The sequence below is a fragment of the Pleurodeles waltl genome, chromosome 11 (genome assembly GCF_031143425.1).
Source record: "Pleurodeles waltl isolate 20211129_DDA chromosome 11, aPleWal1.hap1.20221129, whole genome shotgun sequence".
Taxonomy (NCBI): Eukaryota; Metazoa; Chordata; class Amphibia; order Caudata; family Salamandridae; genus Pleurodeles; species Pleurodeles waltl.
The window spans coordinates 533,294,619-533,318,887 of NC_090450.1; the positions used below are offsets into that span (position 1 = coordinate 533,294,619).

General features: G+C 42.2%; 1 protein-coding gene across 1 annotated transcript in view; it reads right to left on the minus strand.

The window, feature by feature from the left end:
* RASA2 (RAS p21 protein activator 2) overlaps window positions 1–24,269 on the minus strand; it is a 461,891-nt gene that overhangs the window by 65,397 nt on the left and 372,225 nt on the right. The window contains exons 20-21 of the mRNA XM_069213940.1: window positions 16,611–16,693; window positions 13,071–13,279 (exon numbers count right to left, since the gene is read on the minus strand). Of these exons, the coding sequence (XP_069070041.1) occupies window positions 13,071–13,279; window positions 16,611–16,693 (292 nt within the window). The remainder of the gene's footprint in view (window positions 1–13,070; window positions 13,280–16,610; window positions 16,694–24,269) is intronic.

Sequence of the window (24,269 nt, forward strand, 5' to 3'; positions counted from 1 at the left end):
TTCTCAGAAAGTTTCTGGGCCCAGGATGTTGTTAAGCAACTGGTGACATTATTGATTTGACTGCTTTTCAAGCCTAGACATCGTATATCCTGGCAACAATTTAATTTCTGAATGGGTTGGAGCTGGACTTTTGTATTAAACTGGAAGTGATATTTTGGAGTACTAAGACCAGTCCGGAAATGTTTGTGTATAGTTAAATTCTAAGCCAGTAACAGTTTTTGGGATTCTATTGAAGAAAAAAAAAATGGAAGGATTTACTGCACCAGGTTTTCATTTTTTTAACATCCCTGGGGAACCCATTGTAGCCTGGGAGGACTGGAAAGAAGGTTTTGAAGCGTGTGTCCTGGCTGTGGGTGGAGATATATTTACGGCATCCAGAAAATTGGCCATGTTGAAGCATTGTTTGGGTGCAGAAGGAAGACGCATTTTGAAACTTCTACCATATGCTTATGAGGATGGAGACCAGGATGAGGATGAATACGAGGTTGCCATGGAACACTTGAACTCCAATTTTGGAAAGAAGAAAAATTTGGTTGTGGAGCGTTTAAATTTTTTAAAAAGGAGCCAATTGCCAGGAGAGTCTGTTGAAAGTTATGTGGCAAGTTTGAGGATTTTGGCAGCTACTTGCAATTATGGTCATTTTCAGGATGAAATGCTGAGAGACCAACTGGTTTTGAAAGTTAATGATAAAAAAATCAAGAAAAACTGTTGAATACAGAAGATTTGACATTACAAAAAGCCATAGCCTTTATTAAAGGAGTTGAAATAACGAATGATGGCTTAAAGGAACTATCTACCACGCCTGGAGCTGTGAATGTGGTCAATGCAGAAGATTCTAAATTCAAAAAGAGAGATACATTTGGAACTTCTGCGAAGATGGATGGAAGAAAGGACATTGTTTGTTACAAATGTGGCCTTAAGGGGCACATAGCGACTGATGTTTGCTGTCCTGTGGCTGGGCAAGTGTGCAGGAAGTGCAAGTCCAAGGGACATTTTGCAAGGGTATGCAAAGGGAGGCAGATGAGCGCAAGGAGGGGTAGAGTAGCAATCAATTCAGTGGGGAGTGATAGTGAGGACATTGACACCCAACAATTTATTTTGCAGGTGGTGGCTGTTGGGAGTATGAGTTCCAGTGGTCCGCACTGCGTAATTAAAATTGATGGGGTAGATATACTCGTGATGGCTGACTCAGGGGCAAGATATACTTTGATTGGAAAAGATAACATATCTAGTTTTCCGACGCATGAGATCAAACCACTGGATGTACGTTTACTAGCTTATGGTAACAAACCCATTGAGCTTGTGGGGTATATGGATGCGTCACTAGAGGTCCAGGGACAGTTGTCTACTCTAAAGTGTATTTTGTGGAGGAGGGTACCAATTTATTAGGTTGGCCGCAACAAAAAGACCTCGGCATAATTCTTGATCCGAATCACCCTGATCAAGTATTGGGGTCGAAGTCTAATGTACACATGGTGCAAAGGACTAACTTTGTAGAGGAATTCCCTCAAGTATTTAGTAATAAGTTAGGAAAGTTGAAAGGATTTATGCATAAAATCGTTTTGAAGCGGGATGCTGTACCTAAGGCGCATAAACCGCGTCCAGTTCCCATTGTGATGAAGGAACAATTACGACGTGAATTATCCAAGTTATCCGAGCAAGGTGTGATCGAAGAAATCGAAGCGTCTGAGTGGTTGGCGCCAGAGGTGATTGCTAAGAAGGCTAACGGTGACATGCGTTTGTGTGTGGATTTGCACGATCTTAATGCTGCTATATGGGTGGATAGACATCCTCTGCCCAATATTGGTGAAATGTTATCTACAGTGAAGGGGGCAAGTGTATTTTCTACTTTGGATTTATCATCTGCGTATCATCAGATTGAGTTACATCCTGAGTCACGAGCATTAACCTCTCATTACTCCAGAGGGGGCATACAGATTTAGGCGCATGCCTTTCGGCTTGGCATCAGCGTCGTCAGTATTTTAACGGGCAATGCACCATTTACTGAAAGATATCTCAGGTGTTACTTATTTTCAAGATGATATCTTGGTGTTTAGTAGTGAGCAGAAAGAACATGATGGAGCTATGAGAAAGGTGTTGAGTGTTTTAAAGGCGAGCGGGTTGACGATCAAGTTGGAGAAATGCAGATTGAGTGTGCCAGAAGTAGAGTATTTGGGTCATTGCATTAACAAAGATGGGATTTCGCCTAAACTTAATTTAGTAGAGGCAATAGAAAGCGCGCCTTCTCCAGCCAGCAAAGATCAATTAAGGTCGTTTTTAGGTCTAGCGGAATATTACTAAAAGTTTATTCCCAAGTTTGCTGACAATACTGTGCACATGAGAAAGTTGTTATGCGTGAGGAAGCAATTTGTATGGAGTGAGGGTTGTGAGAGGGAGTTTTGTTTGTTGAAAAAACAAATTGCCTCAGCTCCAGCTCTTAAGCCGTTTGACACCAGGGATGAGATCATTATCAATACGGACGCCAGTTCCGTTGGGCTGGGTGCGGTATTAATGCAAAGAAGAGGGGGAAAAGAAGTGACAATTGCATATGCTTCCAGACCGTTGAGTTCGTCAGAAATGAACTATTCCACCATCGAAAAGGAGGCATTGGCGTGTTGGTGGGGTGTTGACCATTTCCACAAGTATGTCTGGGGTTTAAAATTTGTGATTCGTACTGATCATCGTCCATTAGTTGAAGTATTTTCGACTAAGGGGGCAGGTAGGGCCACACCTAGAATAGCTCGTTGGGTGGCCAGAATGTTGGAGTACAATTATGATTTGGTGTATTTTCCTGGGAAAAAAAAATGTGTTGGCCGATTGTCTGTCTAGGCTTCCTGTGTGTTCAGTTCTGGGTGCAAAGGGTGAACCTGAAGTTGATGAACTCATAGCCTATGTAGGTGTGGATATAGGATACGTGACAGAAGGCAGAATTTCTCATGAAGAATGGGTGTCTATGGTTCAAAAAGATGTTGTGCTGCAAGAAGTGATGGGATATTGCCGTCAAGGGTGGCCAAATAGAGGTGGTGCTTCTTGCGATGCAGAGTATTTCCGTCAAGTTGGTTTAGAGTTGTGTATGATGGATGGAGGGGTGTTCAGGGGCGAGCTGTTGGTGGTTCCTACTGTCTTGCGGGAACGAGTATTGAAATTGGCTCATGAGGGCTATCTCGGAATGAGCGCAACAAAAAGGTGAATCAGATCGGAGTACTGGTGGCCAGGGCTTGATAGGGATGTGGAACATCATGTGAGGGAGTGTGTGTTGTGTGCATGGAGCGACAAGTCTCAAAAGGTTGTTAAAAGTGATCTTGCTGTGTCTGACAAATCGGAGGGGCCGTGGAAAAAAATAGCCATTGATATTATGGGTCTGTTTAATATTTTGGGAAGTGTGCCAAAATATGCTTTGGTGGTTGTGGACTATTTTTCCAGGTGGCAAGTCGTGAAATTTGTAGAAAACATAAATACCATGTGTGATGTGGAGTTCTTGACGGATTTATTTGATTCAGAAGGAGTCCCTGAGATTATAGTTTCAGACAATGGTGTGCAATTTGTATCAAATGTTATGAAAGAGTTTTTTGCAAATTTGACATAGAGCACATCAGAGCATCTGTTTATTACCCACAGAGTAATGGTTTGGTGGAGAGGTGGAACAGGATGCTGAAAGAGGGGCTGCAATTAGCGATCTATAATGGTATAAATTGGCGGAAGGCAGTGAAGGACCTAGTTTGGTCATACCGCACAACTCCCCATAGTGTGACGGGAAAGTCACCCTTCGAGGTCATGAGAGGTAGAAAACCGAGGGCATTGTTGTCAAAAGGTGTGGAGAGTAAGAAGTTTAATATGAGTGAAAGACCTGGTAATTACAAGGTTGGTGATTGGGTGCGAGTAGTGAAGGGCGCGTGGACAGCTAAAGGGGAGTCTAAATTTTCAGAGCCTTTGGAGGTGACAAAAAGTCTATAAGTATGCTGTGTTGCTGAGTGATGGTAATGTGTGGAACCGTGGGAAGGTTATAAAGGTGCCTGTATGGTGTAGTCGGGAGAAGTTGTTCAACATGGGAAACAAATCGGGAAACAATGTAGATGATGATACCAGCACTAGTGAATCCCCATTGAATAAGATTGAGCATGAAGGTGAGGGACAAGTCAGAGTTGAGAAGGCCTAAGAGATTTGATAATTATGTCGAACAGTAACATTGGCAATGTGCTTCTGCTTAGAGTATACTTTGTTTGTATTATCAATATCTTTATTCATTACAATTAGTTATTATATATCTATGTATTACATTTATTGTCATATAACTATTCATGTTAGGTTAAAGTTTTCATGTTTTGTAATATGTTGTTGTTATTTTATTTTGAAGAAAAGGGGGTGTGTAGTGTTCTTTAGATTCTGTTCTGTGTGCCGTGCGATGGTGATTCCAGCGTGATTCCAGCGTGTTGGCGCGTGGAACAGAATCAGACTGAAAAGAGAAGCGGAGCGTGGAGGAGACAGCGGCAGTTGCGGTGTCTCCCTCCCGGTCATATTTTAAATAAACAATTTTACTTCTTAACGCACCGCCTCGGCCCAGATCTTTTCACTCTGCCTCGCTGAGTAGAGGACAGCAGACAGTTGAAGGCTCACCAGCTAACTCATGGACACGGAATGCTATCGCTTGTCTGAGGGCCTGCAGGAGTCTTTTGAGGAAGTAAAGACCAGACGGGTTTTTACATAGTGCCTTGTAGTTCCAAGACGAAGGTGCACTATTTATTTTTCGTAGTCTCAAATGGGCGTTATTATGTGATTTCCATGTAATTTCCTTTTCCTGTCTGTATACCCATAAAGGACTTCCTTCCCAATCACAGCATTGCAACGCAGCTGTAGTATTTTAGTGGGTACCACGTCCCCTAGTCCTGTATATTTGTCCCAGTTTTTTGCACTCTGGATTAATCTTCATTGTGGTCTTTATTCTGCAGCCACCTTCTTTGCCGGCTTAAAAGATCAGTCTCAGGTAATTCTACCTCATGGAGGTTATTGTGTATAGTTTGTGAGGCTCCTGCAGACGGACACCTGTCTTGCACTCATACTGTGAAAGGCACTGTGGCTTCAAGAAGGAATCATCGTTTTTATTGGACAGACCAAACCGGGAATTGCAACCTACGGCCACATCCAGCCTGGATAGGTATATTAAAAATTGAGAACTTCAACAATCCCAGAATCATCAGGCTATAGAAACTTTGGTAAGGATGTTGTAATCAATAATGAAATGGCAAGGGCGTTATCATAATAAAATCAACAACTGCAGTTAAACCGAAACTTAATGAATGGGCACATGGTATGCCTCTTCCTGCATCTTTACAGAGATTTTCATTTCTTAGTCAAGATTAGGATATTTATTTTTAATCTATCAGGAAGAAATATTCAGATATTTGTGATGATTAATCCCTACCAACCATCATTTTCTTTTTTTCCAGGCATAGCATCAATGTTTCCATAGCATTTTTTACCCCAGGATGGAACAGTTTAGAGCAGTGGTTCTTACCCTTTTGACTTCTGTGGACCCCCAAATAATCATTATTGGAAGCAGAGGACCACCAATGAATCATTATGGGAATAGGGGACCCCCACTGAGTCATTACTGGAAGCCGGGGTCCCCAATTTCATCATTTTCAATAATGTGAACCGCAAAACAATACACAAAAAACACAGACACAAGTATCCATCAAATAGACAAATAAAATATTTTATTTAATTTACAAATAAACATTAAAAAAATAATAATCAAAAGTGCAATTTTGATGGGAAGATTGGAGCTTTTCTAAATTCAACTGAGGTCACTCATTGTCCATACTATATGCTGTTTTAATGCACTTTTACTGTTCCCACGAATCAATCTGAGGATAACTTAATTTTTTGCCTCCAATTTTAAATTCCTTCACATTTAGAGAACGTTTCACATTTTTCAATTTTGCTTCTTTATATACACGTTGTTAATTTGTTAATGTATTGTAATGTAATGTAATGTATAAGCAGTCGCACACACCTAGAATAGGCTTTGCGGCCCCCTAAGGGTTCCTGACCACAGTTTAAGAACCACTGGTTTAGAGTGTCTTCAATGCTGTGTCCAGTCAAGTCTGCACGGCACTGAGTCAGTTAATATAGTAACTTTGCTTCTATTAGTAGTACTTATTCAATGAGTTGCGAGGCAGTTCCACTGTGTTGATGTATATAATGGCTACATGCACCAAGCACAGCGTTTGTTATAGCTGCATTGAACTTTTATTTTAACAAAAATAAAAATAAATACATTAAAAACACTCTAGTCCTTCTGTGGCCAAACGCTCACCGTAGCCAAAGGCACGGAGAAGATGGTGACGTGACCAATTTTTGACCTTACTGTCACAATATACTCTTCATTTTGTTCTCTACTTTGTGGAATGTGCTGTCTTAACATATAACAGAACACTGTAGTGCCATGTAGCTAATGTCCTCAACCATTCACTGATTTTAATACCCCCACTTATTTTGTTTTATCCCAATCTCTCACACCCCCTTTTAATTTCAGCATTGGCATTTAGGCTAAAAAAAAAAATTTTCACCCCAAATACATCTAGATGAGTGATATTGGCCTTAAAGGAAAGGTGTGTTTCACCCTTCACAATTATCTTCTTGAAATACAATCCTGATATGATGGATGTCTGTAGAGAGCATTTTACAATGGGTGTGTGTAGGAAGCTGGCTCTGTGTATACTATATCAAAATGAGATATAGTGTGCACAGAGTCCGGGGGTTCCCCACAGGCTAAAGTAGATAATACTAATGCTCTCTTTTGTGGTGGTGTGGTGGCGCACTTAAGCTTATTAGAGGGTAGTGCAAAGCATTTGTTGTACACATACAGGCAATAAAGTGAAGCACACACTCAAGGATTAACTCCAAGCCAATGGTTTTTATACAGCAAAATTATGTTTTATTACTTTAGTTCTAGAACCACAAGATTCAAGTTGCTGGTAAGTAAGTACATTAGCAATTAAGTATCCAACATATCTATCAATACCACTTTGCTTCAATTTGGCAATTTAAATCCTTCTCTAGTAAATAGCAATCATCTGTTTTAAAATTTGACAATTTTCAGAAACAGTTTGGGGGGGGGGGGGGGGGTTGGAGGGGGTATGGAAGGGGAGGAAGAAAAGTTGGTATGGTTTTGAGGTATGTACAAAAGTACAAGACTTACAGTTCCAGTCTGCTGGGATTAGGAAGTCCACAGGTTGAGGTTCAAGTTAACCCGAAACACCCACCACCAGCAACAAGGGGCCGCCGGGGGCAATGGTCAAAGTTGAGGTTGATTTAACATGGGCTCCTATGGAGACTGGGGACACTCGGAATCAGGCCTGCTTGCAGGTAAGTAACTGCGTCTTCGGAGGGCAGACCTGGGACGTTAAGAGGAGTACCAGGGGGCCACAGACCAGCACCAAACACACACCCTTAGTGGCATGGGGGCAGCTGGGTGCAGGGTGCAAACACAGCGTCGGGCTCCCAATGCTTTCCTATAGGGGGACCTCAGGGGTCACAAAGATGCTGCAGGTGAAGTTCAGGGGGTTGGTTCTGGAAAACCAAAGGCTGGACAAGGAGGGGGGTCTGCCTGCTGGACGTGCTGCACCGAAGGTCAGATTCTCCAAGGCCAGGGGTCTGTGGATGCAGTGGTACCTTTTGGAATGGGGAATCTTCATCCGGTTCTGCCGTGTTGAGTGGGGTCCTCCAGATTCAGGCTGCAGGAGTTATCGTGGTGGACAGGAGGGGTCAACCCAGGATGGGCACTTTCTCAGAATCGCCTGCTCCAGTTGATTGGGCCACCTGGATATGGGCTGTGGACGTTGGGTGCAGAGTGGACAGGACATGCTGATCCGGGGAGTCTCTAGAGTCCTTGGATAGAGTTTCTTCTCTGACAGGGCTGCTGTCCACGTGAGTTCTTGATCCTCTTTGGTGCAGGCAGTCCTCTGGAGGCCTTTCAGAGGTCGCTGTTCCTGCAGGATGTGTCGCCTTCTTTTTGCAGGGCTTTTGATGCTGGAGACAGACTGGTAGGCCTGGGGCCAAGTCAGTTTGAGTCTTCAGTCTTCTCTGCTGGGGGTCAGCATAGCAGTCCTTCATCTTGTGAGGTCGCCAGGAATCTGACAAGCTAAGTTCAGGGGAGCCCTTTAATACTGGAGTTAGGGGCGGAACAGGGGTCAGAGGGTAATAGCCAATGGCTACTGTCCCTAAGGGTGGCTACACCCTTCCTGTGTCCACTCTCCTTTGGGAGAGGGACACAGACCTAACCCTATAGGTCCCTGTCCTCCAAACTGAGAGGGAGGATTTTGCAAGGAGGGGGTAATCTCAGCTCTGGACACCTTAGAGGTCACAGCGGAGGTGGTCACTTATCCTTGCTTTCCCTAATTTTCCCACCAGGCTTGCCGCCAGAAGTGGGGCTTTGTCCGGGGGGCGGGCATCTCCACTAGTTGGAGTGCCCTGGGAGCACTGTAACAAGAGTACTGTGCCTTTGAGGCTCACCACCAGGTGTTACAGTTCCTGCAGAGGGGAGGTGTGAAGCACCTCCACCCAGTGCAGGCTTTGTTTCTTGCCACAGAGAACACAAATGCTCTCATTCCACGTGGTCAGAAACTTGTCTGGACATGGCAGGCTGGCACGGACTGGTTAGTCCTGCACTAGCAGTTTGGCTTACATACAGAGGGCATCTCTAAGATCCCCCCTGGGGGCATTTTTCAAAAAAATCCAACACTGGCATCAGCATGGGTTTATTGTGCTGAGAGATTTGATACCACAACTTCCCAGTATTCAGTGAAGCCATTATGGAGCTGTGGAGTTTGTAACGACAAACTCCCAGCCCAGTTACTCAACATGGCCACACTGCACTTACAATGTCTGAGAATGGCCTTAGACACTGTAGGGGCATATTGCTCATGCCGCTATGCCCTAACCTGGGCTATAGTGCACCCAGTCTTAGGGCTGTAAGGCCCGCTAGAGGGGTGACTTACCAATGCCACAGGTAGTGGTTTGTGGGTATGGCATCCAGGGAGGGGTGCCATGTCGACTTTGCCTTTTTCTCCCCTCCAGCACACACAAGCTGCAAAGGCAGTGTGCATGTGCTTGGTGAGGGGTCCCCCAGGGTTGCACATACATGCTGCAGCCCGTGGGGACCTTCCCTGGCCACAGGACCCTTGGTACCATGGGTACCTTTAACAAGGGAATTAACTATGTGCCAGGGGTGTGCCAATTGTGGGAACAAAGGTACAGTTTTTGGGCAAGATCACTGATGCTGGAGCCTGGTTAGCAGGATCCCAGCACACTCTCAGTCAAGTTGGCATCAATATCAGGCTAAAAGTTGGGGCATAACCATGCCAACAAGGGCACTTTCATACAGTGAACAACCGGTACAGCCACAAATACCCAAGTACATTTCAAAAGCTTCAGAAATGCCAACACTGATTTGTCCTCACTCAGGCAAAGCAGTAGAATCAGTATTGATTTAGGGACCTATATTTCTAGGATTGGAGGATGTCGCCTGTAGGCTACACTGAAATCTCTGCAATAAGTCTTCGTTCGGAGGTAAGCCACCAGTATTAGAACCACAGACCTGCAGTTCACAGGTACACATTTGCAACAGGTGCATTAATCTTCCACTGCCTAAACAAACAAGTTACTTACCTTTGGTTAGGAATTATTTGGTAGCGAGACTATCTAGATGCAGATCCCTTAGCTTAGAATATTCCCCAGGTGACAAAATTGATCTGGAAACTATTTGAGCAGTACCTCTGTGCACCAGTACGTGGCGTTGCGTTGGCTACACTGGAAGTGATGTGTGCTGTGCCTAAATATGAGCCACCCCAAGGTGCTGACATCAGTTACTTTTTGCAACATTTCTGCCTCTGAAGCGAAGAACCAGGAAGGAAGTTGATGAATCAGTGTGCAGATACTAATGACCTCACATGGGTCACTCTATATGTAGAAACCCATTTGTAAAGTGGGGAGGATCGGTTAAGGAATCTGTGGCTTGACCAAGTCTAACCCAGATAAGGCTTTACCGAAGGAAATTAACTTGTTCATCTGATAGAGGCCTCTAGCTGCAGATTCCTTAACTTAGAATAGATACCCAAGCAATACCGCGCTGGAGGTGGATCTGTAAACAGATTTAAACCAGAAAGTCCAAGAAAACCAAGCTGGCTATGAGCCCATCACAAGAGACATGACTGTCCAGGCAGCTGTGTTTGGTGAACATGTGCAGAGGTCCTCACATCACAGCCTGACAGATGACCAGGACAGGGATGCAGTGAGCTAACGAAGTGGTCACACCCATGGTTCGGGTGGAATGAGCACACACGTCCTCAGGGGGTGGCTTTTTCTTAAGTTTGTAGCAGATTTTAATACAGGCTACGATCCACCTTGAAATGGACCTTTTCTGCTCATCCTTTCTTTTCTTTGCTCTGGCGAACTCACTGAAGGGTTCATCTTCCATCTAGTTCTCCTTCATATGATCAATGTGGATTTATAATGCTCTTTTTGGGTCTGGGTGATGGAGTCTCTCCTATTTGGAAGACTGAACCATAGCAAAGAAGTTCATCAGCGTGATCGTCTTGCCGGCGTGGAAAGGTGTCACCACTTCTGCAGGAAAAAGGCATGTGTTCTCAGAACCAGTTCATCTGGAAAGAATGTGATGTATGGGGGCTCACGGATACGGATAGTGACTGCAGTTCATTAACCATTCTGGCCAATGCAATGGCCACTAGAAAGGCAGTTTTGATGGTCAGAAGATGTAAAAGGCAGTTGAGCAAAGGCTCAAAGTGTGAGCACATCAAGAACGGCAATACCAGATTCAAGTCTTATTGATGAAGGGTTCTGGATGGAACATATGTTGCAGTCCTTTACGAAATGAGTTGCAACAGATGACTTAAACAGGGAGGGCTGATATAGCAACTGCAAGAACACAGATATGGTTGAAAGATAAGTTTAACTGTGCTCAAGGCAAAACATTGCCAGGCTAATGAAAGAACAAATAACACCTCTGACAGAGGTGCCGAAAGGGGATCAACATGTTTGGCAGCGCACCGAGCCACAAATTTGTCTCAACAGCAGGCGTATACTGTCTTGATTGTCTGGCTGCCAAAATGACGCCACAGACGTCTGCAGAAAGGTCAAAAACTGTCAATTGCTGCCATTCAATCTCTGTGCATGAAGGCGGAGCATGCACAGGTTTGGGTGCACGGCTCTGCCCTGTTGTTGCAACAGTAGATCCTCCCAGAAGTACAGGCTGATTGGAGGACTAATGGGCATTCTCAGAACTTCTAAATACCATACTCTCTGTATCCAATCTGGTGTCACAAGAATGACTTGGATTAGATCATTCTTGATTTTTTTGAGAACTCTGGGCAGGAGTGGAATTCTCGCCAAGGCGTTCACAGGGGGCACCACAAACGTTCTGACATTGAGAGTTCTTGGTGGTGGTAAATATATCGAACCAAGGTTCTCTTTAGTCTTCAAAGAGACCTTGCACCATCTCTGGATGGAGATGCCATTTGTGATCTGCTAGGAACCGGCAGCTGAGTTTGTCTGCTCAGGGGTTCAGAGAGCCTGCCAGGTTTTGAACTACAAGGAATATGTCCTGATAAAATTAGCTAGTAGGGACATCAAGACACCTTTCTGGGGCTAGAGCATGAGACCAGTGCATGTTCTAGTCAGATATGTACAATATATATTTTTTTGGTTTCCTTCTACCTACTGAGGCACTACTACGCATCTGCTACGTTAGTATTTTCGGTCACAATGAAATTCATACTGCATATTATAGTAGGAAAGTAGTCTCAATATGGAAAAATAGCTAGAGCTCAAAGAAACCTACCTATAACCACACATGCAACAGTATGAACAGTATGAAGACAGCAAATCGCACCCAAGTAAAAAAGTTTTTAACACTTCAGCTTGTGCCTTAGCAACATAGCCCACTGCACCAAAAGTAGTGGTGATGAACAGGAGCACGGTGCAGCCTCTGTCTGCCTGATCTGACATGCATTGTCCAGTGAAGCGTCCGTGTAGACAAGCCAAACCAGTAAACTAGGGGCATCTCTTTCTGCTGCAAAGAATACCTGTAGAAACATTCCCTAAATTGTAGAAGACGCACTCAATGTCTCCACAATATCCTAAATTTAGGCAAAGGCCACATACTGTTAGTCACAAAGTGGGTTTTTAGTTTGTGGAGGGTGTACCCTCGCAAACAGAACCAAAACACCCTAACTAGGCTACAACACAGATGAAAGAGAAACTCTGCCCTGGTAGCTGAGACACAAGTAGCAGGCAGTTCTTCAGAGAAATGCTTTTTGAACCACTATATGAGTAGCAGCTCTAGTGTCTGCATATCTGCCACTCAATCAAAATCATACCAGAACTTTTTTTGACATGAAACATTCAGCCCATAAACTACCCATCTCTACTGTGCACAGATTTCTATGTGTAAATCAATTTGCTTCCTCTGTGTATACTTGAACAGCCCCTGGCAAACAAACTCACATATCTATACAGTAGACTGCGAAAAGGGTTATCTCAGGTAGCCATGAGGCCAAAAGATGCTTTACGGCTGTTAGTACAACAGATTAAATTAACATTAAAATTAAAATGCTTAGCATAGAGGATGCTCTCCTGTGGTTGTGACCAGGCATATTACAACTACAGCAAAAGCTGAGAAAAAAACTTTAAGACTATACGTTTTTTTTTTTTTTGTTTTTTTTTAACAAATGATGATTTGCCACACACCATTAAAATGACTAGCCAATCAGTAAAAGACGTAATACGAAAAGCAAGACACAGGCAGACATGCTGCTTATGGGCATGTACCGGAGGAACACTAACTTTTAGCTTTCTGCAAAAAGTTCAGAATAGCATAATGTTATCAATAACAGTAGTTTACATGTGGTTGCAAACTCTCAGCTGCACTTTACCTGAAAGATCAGTTAGACACTATTAAAGGCTGCATAAAAAACAATGTGAAAAGCATGTAACGTCTAATACATTATTCGCAAGTCTAAAGCACTTAAACAATCAAGACATTATCTACTTACGCAGTACATGGTGTGCAGCCTTCTGTGTTTTCTGAAGAGGCCTTGCAGCAATGCCAGCTACCATTCAGATAAGCCGACGGATGATAAACACTCAGCCTGCGTGGATTACATCGACTAAGACGGCTCAGTGCTTCGATCCACTCATTGGCCTCAACACAGTTGTTGGCTTGAACATAAAGGGGCTTGTCTGTATGTAAAACTTGAAACATCTGCCAAAAAATCATGTAATTATGTAAGTTCTACTATGTAAAAAGTATAGAAATATATATGGGTAACTGCGAATAAAGGGGATGTTTGAACCAATGAGCTGCGAGGGATATCAAATACACATTAAGAGTAAAGTTTTGAGGACGGAGCTTCACCTCTCCCTTTTTTCCATAGCTCTGACATCGAAGCAGTGAATGTTTCAAAAACAGTGCCCATGCTAATGTTTCAAATTGAATTGATTCATAACAATGCTATATAACAATTTCAGGTAAAGTTACCCCCATTAATGGTAACAAGAACTGCCCTTCAGAACATAGTTGCGACCAAAACCAAACGTTGTTATGGTCAACATGTACACATTTGCAGTGTCCTGAAGACTTGCACCTGCCTTGCCTCCATTTTTTACTCACCCTGTAGAGGATTACCAAGGGCCTATTAATAAAGCTGAATGTACATGGATTCATAATCATGATAATTCACGGATGGGACCTTCCTTACATATCAAGTAAGAGCTGCTTCCTTCCTCTCTCTGTGAGAGGAAACACAACAAAACATGAATCAATGATTAGGTAATTCCTTCCTTTAAACTCACAATGTCCATTATCTATTAAATACCCTTCTGATCTTAATGTCTTCCCTACTTAGAAACTCACTTCATGGACTACAGGGCCAACCTATGCAGGTCAAAGAAAAACGCTTCAGAAAAAAACTATGCTATTATGCTAGTCGCACATCCATTTTAAGAAATTCTATTCTTATTGAATGGTGTCTATGCTAAGTAGAGGTTTCCAGCAAAGCTTTTGCAGCACTAACCTTGCAGCCTGGTTCAAGTTCTATACTGCCTGATAAATAGATTTATGTAAGTGAAAAAATGAATACCCACGTAACATACTACTGTCTTTACCAAATTACCAACAACATTTCAATCATCAATAAATCACAATGAAAAGAGTGACCATGTACTTAGATTTTCTATACATACTAAGCAAATGTAGATTTGCAATATGGGGGAAGCACTTTGGCTAATAAAATGTGTCTAATCACAAACACTAACTGTCTTTAGCTTCCATAAAATCAATTTTAAGTCACTCCACCCATGTATCCTGTGACGGACATAGAAAAATAAATCTAAAGACTTTAGAAATCCCTAAGTGCATTGATAAATGAGATAAATATAGACCGATTCACAAGTTTTTTCCCCAGTGGAAATTTGACTAACACCTGGATAAAGTTTTAAATTTTGTGTGCATAACCTGGAACTGGTTTAGAAAGTTAGGATTTGCATACAAGGTTTTGCATGCACAGATAGTAATTTCTAATTATTGGATTCCAGCTATATTCTAAATCTCTGCAAGGCTTAAGCAACATAGCTTTCATTTCCGATTATTCTTGTGAATTGGGCGCATAATTTGGTATGCACTACCAGTGAAATTATCATAGTCAAGATGCCTCCTATTTTCTGTTTCCTCTAGCAAGGACAAAGTGCTCTTGCTCACGAGAGTGGTCAATTTGCATGTGTCCTTTAAATCTAGTTCTGCTATGGGGAGGCTGTCCTCAGAGAAGAAACGTCTGTTCCTACATGGATATTCTATACCAACTCACTGGACTGCATCAATTGTTTGAAGAGTAGAAGCATCAAAAAAGTTTGTCGACATGCAAGGAAGCAGATTATATGTGTGTCCCAAAAAGATATTATAGAAAATTCAGATAACTAATTTCCAATCTCTTGAAAGCCAGAACTAGTTGGACTGAGATAGAAAAAAGTAGAGAAAAAATGTATAATGAAATAGTTATAACACTTGCTACGACAAAAAGGCAAAGGAGGAAAAAGAAGTTCAATACTAACCAACAAATAAGCCCAAGTATTTTGAGGATCTATGTGAAAATCACAACAGTAATTCTTATTCGTTATCAAAGGCAACCTGAAAAAATATCTGCCCAAAGCACAAATGTAAAACACTGTCTCAGAATACAAGTTTAATTAGATAATTAAATGACCCAACAAACAAGAGGCTGGTACAACCCAATAACAAAGACTGAAGCCTGCACATATTATGCAGTAAGATTGGCACATTGCTTGACAAGGAAAGAGCAATGGGATTTAGCATATGACCTCATTGAAGATTAGTCAAATACCTTTACTGGAATCTCCCTTTGGGCTTCTCTATGCCTGAACCCTTCTATTCCTACATTTCTGCCTGCGAGGTGTGCTGTTGTTTGTGGTGCTATCATTTCTACTGCAAAGACTCAGGCAAAATCAATAAACCACCAACTCTTTAGGTTCCTCAAAGAGGGAAATACTATCATTAGAGATAGAAATGTGAAAATGTGGGGGTTTGATCTTAAGCAGGTTCATACTCTTAAAGTAGTATAAAGTATGGATGAGGTATTTCTACCACCAGCATCTTGATGATAAAGTCTGAGAATTACGAATTAACATTCTTCTTTCCTTTGCGTCATTTTGCATCATCTTCAACCAAAGCAGAGATAGCGTGTTCCTTTGTATCAATGCCCTGGTGCAGTTTAACTTGTGGAGTGATTCTTTCGTCACTTATTTAGTTCTTAACATAAGTATCAAAAAGTATTGAAGCTCTGGTGCTGAACAAAGATTTGTTTATCTTGGGCAACCTTGCGAAAATGCGTACATTATTTATGTGATTATATGTCAGAATGCATTTTATCAAAAATAATGTGCTGACAATTTAGTTTTCAAAAACAATGTCCCATTAGGAGTAATAAAATAAAATCTACACTGGATGAAGCAATATTTCTGTTACTGATATTCAAGACCATATATTTGTGCCAGAAGATATTCAGGCCCCACTATTCTAGTGTCATAGCAGGTATGTATTTACTCCATTCATCAAAGACAACTTGTTTTACCAAAAGGATTGCGGGTTTACAAAAGTTATGTTGTGCACATCAGCTTGACATAAGGGGTTTACATGAACATTGTATTGAGATGTAAGGTTTATTGTTTAAAAGAAAATAGTACCCATCAAAAATGTCCGCACTAAGACAAAGATTGTCCTTCCCCATGATTCCATTAAAAGTTGCCACTATCACAAGATGTAATTCTGTTTAAGCATACTATTTAATTGCTTTATTTTAAATGTGATGTAGTAAGAGGCGACTGAACATCCTTTTATTTCTGCAGGAAGTACTAAAACCAGAGGAAATTCCACCTACTCATTCTTCAGATTTAGCTTTTTCTCCAGAAATCAGTGAATTATTCATTACCAACAAGCTCTAAATAAGTCCCCAAGTTCACTTCGTGGAATATCAAACATCTTAAATGTTTCAAAGTATCTAAGGCTAACAGATCATACTTACATTATCCCTCTCAAAGCATCGTTCATTGACTTTCTCAACTGCAGTGATGTTTTTGATTGGAATGCTGTAGGCTGGCTCTTTATCTGCAAACACATGTATTCATCATAAAATAACGATCAGCCAATTAGGTTTAGTTCAATTGACATCATAGACATTACAAATCACATAAAAATAACATAATTCATAATGTCTTTAAAAAGTTTAAAAACAAGTAAATAGTAAAAATATTCATAATTTTTCAAAGGAAACTCTGGAGGTAAAAAAAAAAAAAAGAAATTCAGAATTACAATACTGCAAGAACATATCGGAAAAGATGTAGCACTTGAGTTATAAAGGGTGCCTCAAGTAGGTGTTACAGTTAATAGAATAAAAGTTTCTAAAAATTAAATCACATAATCTGACCTTGAGTTTGATCACTAGTATGAGGTAAGATTTCATATTGCACACCCATAGTGCATTCTTTCAGACAGAACTTTGCCTGATGACTACAATAATGACGGAGGAGAAAAACAGGAAAATACCATAGAGAGGTCACTAAATATGTATCTGTTTCCCAGCGCTGTGTCTAAATGTGCACACTAAACCTTCTACATCTGGCTTTGCTGTCATCAGTAAAGTAAAAAAATAATTTGACTCAAAGGTGACCAAGAGAAACTAAGAATCCTGAGGAAGAAAACAAACAGAATAAGAAAATAAATTAGTGTGATTTAAACTGACCTACGCTCAAATACAAGAAAATGCTGTTTGGTTATTATCGGACAGAGGTAGCTCATTCTGATTAATTACATGTGAACTACATGGCCTTGAGAATGGCAATGGAAAAAAGTCATTCTACTTGTACAATCACTTTTCAAGGGTGACGTGACACTACTGCACATACAGATGTAAGGTGTCTAAGAGTGAGATATCCCTGCTAATTAATCTCAAAATCGCTGAACACAAAATGTCAAAAACACCTTGAAAGTGTTTCTACTTTGACTGCATTGCGTTATCTTGTCACACCAAACAGGTCCCTTTGCAATGCCCAAAATGCTGTAGCCTGAGAGCTTTCTAAAATAATTCAAACAAAAAGATTAAATTATCCCACAAAATATGTTTGCCACATGGGGTATTAATCCCTTTCAATGCTCGTTTGTTTATGACCTTTGAAGAACTATATTTTATTGGATTTTGTTTTTATTTTTTACAATTTAGGATGTTTAAAAAGATGTATACCATTTAAGTTTATTTAAGCAAGCTAAACATTACGCTTTCCTCATGGCTGCAAACTTTCATTGCTGCAACCCAGTCATCTCAGGATTTGCGATTGCTAAATAAGGCCGGTAATGGCACTTTTCTTTTTTACACAGTTGTACAATGTTTTTGGCGTATTTGTCACATAAGGAAAATGTCACTTACCCAGTGTACATCTGTTCGTGGCATTAGTCGCTGCATATTCACATGCTGTGCATAGTCCGCCGTCTGGTGTTGGGCTCGGAGTGTTACAAGTTGTTTTTCTTCGAAGAAGTATTTTCGAGTCACGAGACCGAGGGACTCCTCCCACTTCGGTTCCACTGCGCATGGGCGTCGACTCCATCTTAGATTGTTTGCCCCGCAGAGGGTGAGGTAGGAGTTGTGTATGCTAGTAATAGTGCCCATGCAATGGAATGAATACGTATGTACCAAATGAAGGTTAAAGTAATATATTTACAAATGTACAAATGTTGAAGATATACTTCCAAACGGCTACAGGCTCCCGGGGAGGCGGGTGGGCGCATGTGAATCTGCAGCGACTAATGCCACGAACAGATGTACACTGGGTAAGTGACATTTTCCGTTCGGTGGCATGTGTAGCTGCAGATACACATGCTGTGCATAGACTAGCAAGCAGTTATCTCCCCAAAAGCGGTGGTTCAGCCTGTAGGAGTGGAAGTAGTTTGAAATAAAGTTCTTAGTACGGCTTGTCCTACTGTGGCTTGTTGTGCAGATAACACATTTACACAGTAGTGTTTAGTAAATGTATGAGGCGTAGACCATGTTGCCGCCTTACATATTTTGTTCATTGGAATATTTCCTAGAAAGGCCATAGTAGCACCTTTCTTTCTGGTTGAGTGTGCCTTTGGTGTAATAGGCAGCTCTCTCTTTGCTTTAAGATAGCAGGTTTGGATGCACCTAACTATCCATCTGGCAATACCTTGTTTTGAAATTGGATTTCCTGTATGAGGTTTTTGAAAGGCAATAAATAGTTGTTTTGTCTTTCTAATTACTTTTGTTCTGCCAATGTAGTACATTAGTGCTCTTTTGATGTCTAATGTATGTAGTGCTCTTTCAGCTATTGAATCTGGCTGTGGGAAGAACACTGGTAATTCTACTGTTTGATTTAAGTGGAACGGTGAGATAACCTTTGGTAAGAATTTTGGATTTGTTCTTAGAACTACTTTATTCTTGTGTATTTGAATAAATGGTTCTTGTATGGTAAACGCCTTTATTTCACTTACTCTTCTTAGAGATGTGATGGCAATGAGAAATGCAACTTTCCACGTTAAGTACTGCATTTCACAAGAATGCATGGGTTCGAAAGGTGGACCCATGAGCCTTGTTAAGACAATGTTGAGGTTCCATGAAGGAACAGGTGGTGTTCTTGGTGGTATAATTCTCTTTAGGCCTTCCATAAACGCTTTAATGACAGGTATTCTAAACAGGGAAGTTGAATGAGTAATTTGCAGGTAAGCAGATATTGCGGCGAGATGTATCTTTATGGAAGAGAAAGCTAGATTGGATTTTTGCAAATGTAGTAAATATCCTACTACATCTTTTGGAGATGCATGCAATGGATGAATTTGCTCATTATGGCAGTAATAAACAAATCTTTTCCATTTACTTGCATAGCAGTGTCTAGTGGAAGGTTTTCTAGCTTGTTTTATGACCTCCATACATTCTTGTGTGAGGTCTAAGTGTCCAAATTCTAGGATTTCACGATCCAAATTGCTAGATTCAGCGATGCTGGGTTTGGATGCCTGATCTGTTGTTTGTGTTGTGTTAACAGATCTGGTCTGTTGGGTAGTTTGACATGAGGTACTACTGACAGGTCTAGTAGTGTCGTATACCAAGGTTGTCTTGCACATGTTGGTGCTATTAGTATGAGTTTGAGTTTGTTTTGACTCAATCTGTTTACTAGATATGGAAGGAGAGGGGGAAAAGCGTACGCAAATATCCCTGACCAATTCATCCATAGAGCATTGCCTTGGGAGTACCTGTGTGGGTACCTGGATGCGAAGTTTTGGCATTTTGCGTTTTCTTTTGTTGCAAATAGATCTATTTGAGGTGTTCCCCAAATTTGAAAGTAAGTGTTCAGTATTTGGGGGTGAATTTCCCATTCGTGGATTTGTTGGTGATCCCGAGAGAGATTGTCTGCTAGTTGGTTCTGGATCCCTGGAATAAATTGTGCTATTAGGCGAATATGGTTGTGAATTGCCCAATGCCATATTTTTTGTGTTAGGAGACACAACTGTGTCGAGTGTGTCCCCCCCTGTTTGTTTAAATAATACATTGTCGTCATGTTGTCTGTTTTGACAAGAATGTATTTGTGGGTTATCATGGGTTGGAATGCTTTCAACGCTAGAAATACTGCTAACAGTTCTAAGTGATTTATGTGAAACTTTCTTTGATGTATGTCCCATTGTCCTTGGATGCTGTGTTGATTGAGGTGTGCTGCCCACCCTGTCATGGAAGCATCCGTTGTTATAACGTATGTTGGCACTGGGTCTTGGAAAGGCCACCCTTTGTTTAAATTTGTACTGTTCCACCATAGAAGCGAGATGTATGTTTGGCGGTCTATCAACACCAGATCTAGAAGTTGACCCTGTGCCTGTGACCATTGTGATGCTAGGCATTGTTGTAAGGGCCGCATGTGCAACCTTGCGTATGGGACAATGGCTATGCATGAAGACATCATGCCTAGTAGTTTTAATACTATTTTTGCTTGTATCTTTTGTGTAGGATACATGGTCTGTATTAACTTGTGAAATGTTTGAACCCTTTGTGGACTTGGAGTGGCTATCCCTTTTGTTGTGTTGATTGTCGCTCCTGAGTATTGCTGTGTTTGACACGGCAAAAAGTGTGACTTTGCATAGTTGATGGAGAAACCCAGCTTGTGAAGGATTTGTATAACATAATTTGTGTGATGTGAACACTTTGTTAGCGTGTTGGTTTTGATTAACCAATCGTCTAAGTAAGGGAACACGTGTATTTGCTGCCTTCTGATATGTGCAGCTACTACTGCTAGGCATTTTGTAAAGACTCTTGGCGCAGTTGTTATTCCGAATGGCAACACTTTGAATTGGTAATGTATTCCTTTGAATACGAACCTTAGGTATTTCCTGTGCGAAGGATGTATCGGTATATGGAAATACGCATCTTTTAGATCTAATGTTGTCATGTAGTCTTGCTGTTTGAGCAGTGGGATTACGTCTTGTAATGTGACCATGTGAAAGTGGTCTGATTTGATGTAGGTGTTTAGTGTTCTGAGATCTAGTATTGGTCTTAGAGTTTTGTCTTTTTTTGGTATTAGAAAGTACAGTGAGTAAACTCCTGTGTTCTTTTGATGACGTGGTACCAGTTCTATTGCGTCCTTTTGCAGCAATGCTTGAACTTCTAGTCCTAGAAGGTCTATATGCTGTTTTGACATATTGTGTGTTTTCGGTGGGACGTTTGGAGGGAGTTGGAGAAATTCTATGCAATAACCATGTTGGATAATTGCTAAGACCCAAGTGTCTGTTGTTATTTCCTCCCAAGATTTGTAGAACTGGCTTAGTCTTCCCCCCACTGGTGTTGTGTGAAGGGGTTGTGTGACTTGTGAGTCACTGTTTATTTTGAGGGGTTTTGGGACCTTGAAATTTTCCCCGGTTTCTTGGGAATTGGCCCCCTCTGTATTGTCCCCGAAAACCTCCCCTTTGATATTGTCCCTGGTAGGTAGGTGGTCTTGTTTGTGAGGTGCTGGTTTCTGTGGGTTGACCTCGAAACCCTCCCCTAAAAGTTGTTTTACGAAATGTGCCAAATGTGCCTCTGTACTGCGGGGAGTAGAGTGCGCCCATGGCTTTGGCTGTATCGGTGTCCTTTTTTAATTTTTCAATTGCAGTGTCGACCTCCGGCCCAAACAATTGCTGTTCATTAAACGGCATATTGAGCACAGCCTGTTGTATTTCGGGTTTGAACCCAGATGTGCGCAGCCATGCGTGCCTCCTTATCGTGACTGCAGTATTTATTGTCCTTGCAGCTGTATCCGCTGCATCCATGGAAGACCGTATCTGATTGTTCGAGATACTTTGTCCCTCTTCCACCACCTGTTGCGCTCGTTTTTGGAACTCTTTGGGGAGGTGTTCGATGAGATGTTGCATCTCATCCCAATGAGCCCTGTCGTATCTCGCCAGGAGTGCTTGCGAGTTGGCGATGCGCCACTGATTTGCCGCTTGTGCTGCAACCCTTTTTCCCGCTGCATCAAATTTGCGGCTCTCCTTGTCCGGAGGTGGTGCGTCGCCTGATGTATGCGAGTTGGCTCTTTTACGAGCTGCCCCCACAACTACTGAGTCTGGTGTCAGTTGTGATGTAATAAAAACAGGGTCTGTGGGCGTAGCCTTGTATTTTTTCTCCACCCTTGGAGTTATGGCTCTGCTTTTAACTGGCTCTTGAAATATTTGTTTTGAGTGCCTTAGCATTCCTGGAAGCATGGGAAGGCTTTGATAATGGCTATGGGTGGAGGACAGGGTGTTAAAGAGGAAGTCATCCTCAATAGGCTCCGAATGTAGCGAGACATTATGGAATTCGGCTGCCCTAGCTACCACCTGTGCATATGTGTACTGTCCTCAGGTGGTGACGGTTTAGTTGGGTACGACTCTGGGCTATTGTCTGATACTGGAGCGTCGTAGAGGTCCCATGCATCCTGATCATCCTGGCTCATTGTGGTATGAGCTGGTGAGTGTGTTAATGGTGGAGTTTGTGCCGGTGATGCATGAGTTGATGGTGGTGGAGTTACCTTCTTTACCACCTTTGCTTGTGGTTGCTTGTCTCCTTGCTGGAAGTCAAGTTTCCTTTTCCTTTTGATTGGGGGAAGAGTGCTAATCTTCCCTGTATCCTTTTGAATAAAGATCCGCTTTTGTGTGTGATCTGGCTCAATTGTTTGTAATTCCTCCTCAAATCTGTGTTTTTTTAGTTGAGAGGACAGTCCCTGTTCCTCTGAGTAGGAACCAGTTTTCGGTTCGGTTACCGGGCGTTTCGGCACCAAAACCGTGTCCCTGGATTTTTTCGGCTCCGACAAGATCTTTTGTCTTTTCGGCGTCGTGCCCTCTCGGTGCCGACCAACTTCGGTGCCGCTGCTGAATTTTTTCTGCGTCACTCTCTCGGTCCCGAGATTGCTGCGTGCCTGTATCTCGACCGGAGTCGGATGACTTCGACAGCAGCTCGCCCTTTTTCGGTGCCATTGGACGGTCACCTACTTTCCGGGTTAAGCCATGGCCTGTTGGCGGTGGCGTCCCCTGGGCTTTGTCAGTCTTTTCGTGTGATTTTTGTTTCGACGTCTTACTCACGGTTGGTTGTTCTTCGACGTCGAATTCTTCGGAATCCGACTCGTTGATGGAGAAAGATTCTTCTTCCTCCTCCTCGAACCGTTGTTGTCCTGTCGGCGTGGACGCCATCTGCAACCTCATGGCTCTTCGGTCTCTGAGCGTTTTCCTCGACCGAAACGTGCGACAGGCTTCGCACGTATCCTCCTTGTGCTCGGGGGACAGGCACAAGTTACAGACCAAATGTTGATCCGTATAAGGATATTTATTATGGCATTTAGGACAGAAACGGAACGGGGTCCGTTCCATCAGTCTCGATGTTGCACGTGGTCGGGCCGACCATGCCCCGACGGATGATCGAAATTACCCCGAAGGGCTACCGAAGCTCTACAAGATTCGGTGTTGATTTGTTCTAACTACCCCGATACCGAACGAAACAATACCGACAAAGTTTCCGAGATTCTGACTAACTTTCCGACCCGAAACACGGAGCGAAAAGGAACACGTCCGAACCCGACGGCAGAAAGAAAACAATCTAAGATGGAGTCGACGCCCATGCGCAATGGAACCGAAGTGGGAGGAGTCCCTCGGTCTCGTGACTCGAAAAGACTTCTTCGAAGAAAAACAACGTGTAACTCTCCGAGCCCAACACCAGACGGCGGACTATGCACAGCATGTGTATCTGCAGCTACACATGCCACCGAACATACATCTTAGAAAGCAAGCCGAGGAATTACAAATCTCTGCATACTAAATATGCATGTTCCTAAAAGTATAGAATCTTGACACAACACAATCTCATAGTTACTCATTGTCCTCTCTACTATCTCCATACTCATTGTATGTCTTATTCATATCCAACGTTCTATACTGGGTAGCACTGTTGAAAACTATTGTACCTATTTTGGTTGCCCTTGTGGTTAGGGCAGCGCAATAGAATTATATTAATAACTCAAATAGAATGACTCAAGAATTCGGCCAGTACAAAAAGACCAGAGCTCAGAAAGGATTCTGAGGTACAGTAGCAGGACTCCGAAAGAACTGCATCTTAACTATTGCACGTTGATGTGACAGTTATGATGATATAATGGACCGACTTGGCAGTTTATACATCATGTACAAA